General features: G+C 43.3%; 1 protein-coding gene across 1 annotated transcript in view; it reads right to left on the minus strand.

Annotated features, from left to right (window-relative positions):
- The window catches only part of LOC109298789 (cytosolic phospholipase A2 epsilon-like), a 106,268-nt gene that overhangs the window by 25,534 nt on the left and 72,725 nt on the right, over positions 1-8,009 (minus strand). Inside the window, exon 12 of the mRNA XM_019519067.1 lies at positions 2,347-2,482. Coding sequence (XP_019374612.1) covers positions 2,347-2,482 — 136 coding nt within the window. The remainder of the gene's footprint in view (positions 1-2,346; positions 2,483-8,009) is intronic.

Genomic DNA, 8,009 nt, shown 5'->3' on the forward strand with positions numbered 1-8,009 from the left:
CAACCCATACTAGAAAGAGACCCTATTCTTAAAGAGATCTACCCAGAACCACCCATCTTAGCTTCAAACAAGCACCAAACCTCGGTAACCTCATCACCAGAAGCAAACTTCCTTGGGTCCAGAACACACTGAATGGATCCAGACCACGCCATGACAAGAAATGAAAAACTTGCCAACACATCTCCACCACCCTCACAATTACATCTCCACCACCCTCACCCAACAACAGAGCCATCAGCATTCCCGGATCTTATGCCCTGATGGAAAATATGTAGGAGAGACCAAACAACAACTGCGCACCAGAATGAACGCACACCAGAAATCGATCAAAGACAAGACTAACCAACTACCTGTGGGGGCACATTTCTCACAAGAAAACCACTCTCTCTCTAATCTTTCGTCCTCAAAGGGAATTTACAAACCACTTCTCAGAGACAAGCCTATGAACTTCACTTCATCAACCTCCTGGATACAAAAAATCGTGGACTAAATACAGACATTGGATTTATGACACATTATAACCTGCCTAACATCGGATTACACAGGTACCTCTCCACTATTTAATTGCTACATTCATCCCCCTTTTCTCTCCCCCTCCCCCCATGACCCAGCCTGTCTCTCACCTACGGACTCCTCAATTTACATCTTCACTGACTGCCTGTCTTGCATGCAGACCAGCCTCTGGCTTCTTTATTATTCATTCCATCCAGGAAGAGCACACACCAACTGCAGAGACTTCCTCAGCCTGATGAAGGGGTTTTAAACCTGAAAGCTTGCTAAAAAATGTTTTTTCCAGCTATTTAAGCTGGTCTAATAAAAGATATCAGATTCACCCAAAGAAACTTATCTGCCTACCTCCATCATCAAGATGTTCCTAATACTACAAGGCTCAGATAGTATCAACCACTGTAGCCTATCCTACTACAGGAAATTATAATGTTATAATTTGAGAGTATAAGGATGAAAACAGGAGGTTGAGCATTAAGGCCAAATAATTATGTACAGAAGGGGGGTGTTTCTGCCCAAAAGCTTGCAAAGAAGATTTTTTCCAACTATTTTAATTGATGTAATAAAAGATATCAGATTTACCCAAAGAACCTTGTCTAATTATGTGCAAGTATTCTATCTGCATTACTTGAAAGTTTTACCAGACATGCACTTTTATTCTTTTGTTATGGATAAATTATTAAGCTGCAGCAAACTAAATGGGGAAAGACCAACTAACATAGAGTAACCGGCAACACTTGCCCTGTAGTAAAAGAAATCTGAACTGGGCTTCTCAGTGGAAGTAAATAGCTGCAATTCAGTGTCCTGGGCAATGGCCTACATGCTTTATTGTGATCTTTCTGTCTTAACTCTGTTCACATAGTTATACTATTGGGATTCAGTTTACCTCCTTAGCCTGCATGCCGATAATGAAGAGTTAAGAGCCAGGACTAGCTAGTGCAGGAGACAAGAGGGACCTTTAGCACCAACAGCCGTGAATGAAATTGTTGACCTATGAAGGAAGGTGAAATACCCAACCCTAATAAGGTGTCCACAGGAAATATCCATGACAATGGGAGAGCAGGCTGGGGCTCCTGGCCAGAAGAGTCTGAAGACTGAGGTAAGTGGAGCTCTGGAGAGCCGGAAAGACTGGAAAGGGAACAGCTGAGTATCTCTGGAGGTGCTAAGAGCTGTAAGGGCTGGACTGGGAACAGAGGGACTGCTTAACCACATTTGAGGAGACAGAGAACCTCTGGCTGGCTGGCTTTGCCCTAGTAAACAGTTTTATTAAAGAGACTGTCCGTTCTGCTGCTTGGAACTATATGAAGTGCTGGGTCACTCCAGGAGGTGGTAAAGTTCCTCTCCGGAGGAAAAGTGGATGCTAGGTCCTTGAGTCACGGCAATGGAGAACCAGGGAAGACCTGGGTCTCAGAGCAGGAGTAACCTGGGCTCCCTGCTTGCTCTAGAAGCCAAGCCTGGACTGGTTTCAGGGGGTTCTCCCAGAGACCAGACAAGGCCACAGCAGTCCCAAGTCAGCACCCCCTAAGGAGCATTCTGCGATGCCCTGTACATCCTTCTATTTCCACAGGGGGCTCTACAAAGAACATTGGGGTCAGCTGCTATTACTGTTTTGCCACCTGCCTACAAATAGTACTGGTTTAAGACCCAATTCTGGTCACAGCTATTAGTAAAAGCACCCTAATACCATTTTTTAAATCCTGGAGCTGCTCCTTTCATTCCTGGAAAGCAAATAAGCTACTTCTTATTTCTAAGGCTCCACAAGATGTTCTGTTTTTATATAAAAATGCTATAGTATGTGCACTAGGAAGGAGGGAGATCTGAAATTTTTTCCCCACATACCTCATGCTCCTGCAGATCCTCCTCCAAATGGAGGACCTTCTTCAAAGCTGCAGCAACATATTTCTTCCTTTTATGCAGGAAATCCTGCTCTTGAGTACACAGGTCAAACCCCAAGCGCACGTCATGTCCTTGTTGACTAGAACGAACAAAGACCAGGACAAATGTATGTACACACAATTTACAGCTAGTTTCAGGTTCAGATAATCATTGCGTTTCACAAATACTCAGAGTTATAAAAATAGCTCTCCCCACACTTGCTTGTGCACTGAGTAATGAAAGAAAAGAAATAACGTATCCCTATTACCAGCACAAGAAGCAAATATATAGACAAGAGAGAGGGGTCAGAATGCTTTCAATTCCTTGCAAAAGTGAATTAAAAGCATGACAAGTCAAAGATAACCTACCACAAAGGCTGAATCTGGAAATATTTTTATTTTATTTTTTCAATCAACTTTTTTTTCCCCAGCAGGTTACCTAAAAATCTCAAAGAAGTGCTCAAAGTTTATACTTTGTGTTCTGGCATTTCAGTATTGTACTAAATGAAGATGCACGCTGCCTATTAAACAGAATTTGTTAATGCAAATTTATCTATGCTAAGGCTAGCCATTGCACCATGCCATGTGATCAAATTCAGATTTCAGCCAAACCATAAGACCCTACTGACTTGATTCATGGCTGAAGCATTTGTCCACATGCAACATGGTCTTATGAGTCCACAGCAAGGTAACTAGGGCTGTGTGAAATTTGGCCACCAGTCTTGTTTCAATGCTGTTTTGACCTGTTTCGAGGTCAAAACAGCAAAATCAAAATGAAGCAGATATGGTCGAAACAGCCTCAAAATGAAACAAGACAAGTCAAAACGTTTCACCATTTCAATGTTGTTTTGACGTTTCGCCCATAGGCTATAATGGGGAAGGTCAAAACAGCCTATAATTTTGTCATTTCTGGCTAGATTTGGATAAAACTTGCGGAAATGGTAGCCCCTTCTGAGGGCATAAAGCACACCAAGTTTCAAGAAGATAGGTGCAGGGAGTCAGAGAAACTGCACTTCAAAATCTTGAGAGCCAAACTTGTGTCATGTGTATGTGTTAAGCCACAGTGGGGTCAAAACTGCAGGCATGCTAACCCCTGCTGAGGCCACGAAGCCTGCCAAGTTTCAAGGAGGTAAGTACAGGGGCTTGGGGAAAACCGCACCTCAAGTTGTGGACAAGCAAAACTCATGACATGGGTGACACTGTGTGTGTTAAGGTGCAGCAGGGTGAAAGCTGCAGGCCTGATAGCCCCTGCTGCGGCCACAAAGCCTGCCAGTTGTCGAGGAGATTGGTGCAGGGGGGTCCTGGGGCCCTGCACCTTTGACTGCTGACAGGCAAAACTCATGCCATGGGTGCTCGTGGGACTGTCTGTCTCTGTCTTGGGGCAGTTGATTGTCTGTATTGTTTCTTTCCTCTCCTTAGTCCTGGTTTTGTAGGTGTTAATCCATGCTTGTTAAGTCGTTATGTAGTAGCTAGGTACTGTGTATTGAGCTGGTCCCTGGGTGAATCATGATTAACTGGTAACTGGTAACACACTAGCTTAGCAGCTGGCCTGCAGTAGTCCTCCTGCTCCAGTGCCCCAAGACAAACACAGTTGCACAAGCACTCATGCCACGAGTTTTGCTTGTCTGCAGCTTGAGGTGCAGTTTCCCCCAAACCCCTGCACCTATCTCCTTGAAACTTGTCAGCCTTCAGGGCCTGAGCAGGGGCCACCACTGCTGCAGTTTTCATCCTGCTGCACCTCAACACACACCCAGGGTCATCTATGTCATGAGTTTTGCCTGTCAGCAACTTGAGGTGCAGCTCCCCCCAAATCCCTGCACCTATCACCTTGAAATTTGGCAGGCTTTGCAGCCTTAGAAGGGGCTACCATTCCTGCGGTTTTGACCCTGCTGTGGTTTAACACATACACGTGACATGAGCTTTGCTTTCAAGATTTTGGGCTGCAGTTTCTTCAAACCCCCTGCACCTATCTTCTGAAAACTTGGTATGCATCATGCCCCCAGAAGGAGCTACAATTCCTGCAAGTTTAATCCAAATCTGGCCAGAAATGACGAAGTTATAGGCTGTTTTGACCTTAGCCCATTATACCCTATGGGCAAAACGTCAAAACAGGGTCAAAACGACAAAACGTTTTGACAGAATGAAACAGAACCGCCATTTCGACTCTAAACAAAAGTTGAAACAAAACACTGTTCTGTCAAAATGACAAAACGCTCGTCGAAATGGAACACTTCCGTTTCTCACAGTCTTATAGATAACATCCCAGTCAAATAACAAATTTGGAAATACATACTACGTATTTCTATGTTTGTTACATTAGCTCTCAGGATGTGCTTTATTGCTGTTTAAATATATAAAAAGCACCATCACTCCCACAAATAGCTTACTAAATTCCCTGGCAGATGTACAATTAAAGGCACAATGGGATCTGATGCACATTCCCCACAATCACCCCTGCTATCACGTCACACATGCTTGGCAGGAGGCATGATTGTGGGATAAAACATCAGATCCTATTGTGACAATGCTAAAGCAGAGGGAGCCCAGGATCCTAATTCTGGGTCTGGGCATCCCCTCCACTGGCAAATAGCAAGCCTCTGCAGCTGGGAGCCTGGATCAGCTGATGGGGCTCCCAGCCATGAGGGCGCACCATGAGCTCCTGTGGCTGGGAGCTCAGATCAGCTGACACGGCTCCCAGATGCAAGGGGCACGGTGAAGGCCTTTATTCCAGCTGCACCCCAAAGGAGCCTTGATTTGCCACTCTTCCCAGCTGAAGTGGTATATTGGAATCAAGGCCAGCTCCCAGTCTAAACTCCAATGGGCTCCCAAGGCTGGGAGCAGCAATCAGCTGATTTGCATACACAGCCTCTGTAGTGTACGGGAATTAAGAGCTCCCATGTGCTCTGGAGGCCAGGAGCCCCAATTAGCCTGGCCACACGTTCAGTTAATATCATGATGAGAAGCAGCCACTAAGTTATTACATATATTTTGTGTAATAACTTTGTGACTTATTCCTTTTTTATGATGCCATTACTCACATTAACACGTGGCTGGGTAATAATTTAAGATGTGATTAACAGGTTTCCTTTATAATGCTGAGCAGCTTACAGGATCAAAGTGCCCAATCCTGCCAATACCTGGACAGAAGCATTTTTTTCCCCATTAACCATCTCATTGAATTTCCGCATGTCAGAAAAGTGAAGTATATGCTTAAGTGTTTGCAGAACTGGGACCTAAAAGATAAAGGATGGTAGTCCATGCTGTGTGTGCAATTACAAATACATATATGAATTTAAATTATTGCCTGCTACTGGAGAGAATGCCAGAATTTCCCAAGTGTCTTAGGTGACACTGCCCCCTGGTGGAAGAAAACTATGCAAAGTACTGACTTTGAGGCTATTTTATAAGCAGGAATATTTCATGCGTTACTAACACTATTGTTCAATTCTCCACCACTTTGGCAAAAGCATAGTTTACTCATACAACACACCAAAACAAAACCAGTGTAGTGACCTTCAAAAATAAAAGTTTCTGAATATTTTCTTGAGAGGACAAAAAAATTACACTAGAAAAAAACACAGAAAGCAATGGCATTTTCTTTAGATTGTCTCATATTCACTTCTAAACTGAGCCTAAGCATGCTTCTCCCCAGAAAGAACAGAAGTGTATTTCATATGTTTGTTTTACTTCTAATATTTCTTGTAGTACTTTTAAGGCTGCAGCAAAAGAGGCTTTATTATACACTGTCTAAACAAATCTAACCAAATTATACTCCATATAGTATCACAATATTAAACACAATGGTGGTTGTCCTACAAAAACTAATAGGTTCATCTAAAGTGAAGGCAAGTGTCAGAAAGTATTTGTTTAAATTACAGACTATTGGCTAACATGTTATTTCAAGCATTTCCTTAAAATAATTGGCATGCTTGGCCAAGTCTTCCCATATATAAGGGCCTTGCCACACATTACACTTAGCATGCGTTAACTGCGCTTAAAATGCTAGGGTGTTTATACATGTGGTCTGGGAGGTGTGAAGGAGTGCTTTAATTACTGCAGCTCCAAAAGCAATGCTAATTAAAAGCTCCCAGATGATCACATGCATCAGTGTCCCTGCTCTGAAAAATGGTGGCAGGGTGCTTTGAACTAAAGTTCATCGAACAAGCTTTAAAGCACCCTACTTCCATTTATCAGCAGGGGGAGCTGGAGGCTGCTGAAGAGTGTTAATTTTCACATTCCAGCAGACTTGATTAATCGAGCCTGCTCCGATGCGCTGCAATTACATGCTCCCTGCACATGTCTAGGAGCCCCTAGTGTCTACGCATTCAAGCAGTGAAACATGTGCTGAGTGCCATTGCAGCATAGCAAAGTCAGGGCTTCCTGCAAGGAATATTTCCAGATGGTATTACCTAATCCATCCTAAGCTAATATTCAACTGCTTCACAGAGATAATATGATCAGAAGACTCTGGGGCAGTACAGGGTCCGGGACCAGTCCCAACATCATCCCCTCCCCACCACCACCATCACCACCACTGCCCCAGCCCCAATACTGCATCAGAGCTAGTTCAAGAGGTCTGTGACCAATGATCAGCTGTTTGTCAGTCCCAGCCTCCACAGCGCATTGCAGCACCCTGGAGTCTTCAAGAGTTCTGGAATTTCAGACGTGTCTTATTTATTACTAAGCATTACTGTGCAACTGCTCAGAAAACTTCTTAACTCATAGTAATAATTAATAAGATCCCCAAAACAATGAACCAGGTGTAATGTATGACAAGGCTAATTGCTGTTGCCACAGCTGCATAATTACAACAGCAGTGCAATGGCAACCAGAAATCACTGCTGTCCCTGTGTGCATCAGCCACATCATTACACCTCTGTGACTTAAAACCACCTTTGCTTCCTCCTGTCCTACTGTCCTAATGATCCCATATCAAATATGCCAAATTTACAGGTAAAACTTGTAAATATAGTTCCTACTTAAGCATCAGCCCTGAAAACTCTACCTAAATTTGGAAGGTCAAACTATGTTTCTTTGGGGGGGGTTTCTTCTTATGAATCAGACCCAATAATCAAGGTTCAGGGGGCCAAAACATGCTTTCAGGAAACCAGTACGTGCTCATTATCTTCACTTTGTGTTCTCAGTGATGCTAGTAAAATTCTGTTTTTTTTTCTATCTTGGTACACACACAACTAGCTGGAACTTAGTTAACATTTTTTTTGATGCATGAGAAGGAATGAAACCCAGTTCACTCACTCTCAGCTCTGTTGGCTGTACATGGCAAGAAAGATCAAACAGGAAGGCAAATAACTTTCAGCAATTCTGATTCAGAATGTAGCTAAGCATCATACCTAATGAATCAAAAGGTGGTCTTTTTACCTCCATCTACACTGCAGACCCAGTAGGGGCCAATTTACCTAACATAACCTGTTGAGGATAAAATAGTGCATGCTGAGCTTCATGCTACTGTGAGAAAGACTGCTACTGGTCCCCAAGTTAGCTAGTTTAAAGCCAATTCATCAGTATGACTGCAGTATGGATACACCTATACTGACTTTTCTCAGTTCACAGACATACTTTTAAGTGTTTGCAGACACTCTTAACATACAAAAGCACTTTTTTTTCCCT

The sequence above is a fragment of the Gavialis gangeticus genome, unplaced genomic scaffold (genome assembly GCF_001723915.1).
Source record: "Gavialis gangeticus isolate Ggan-Ray unplaced genomic scaffold, GavGan_comp1, whole genome shotgun sequence".
Lineage (NCBI taxonomy): Eukaryota > Metazoa > Chordata > Crocodylia > Gavialidae > Gavialis > Gavialis gangeticus.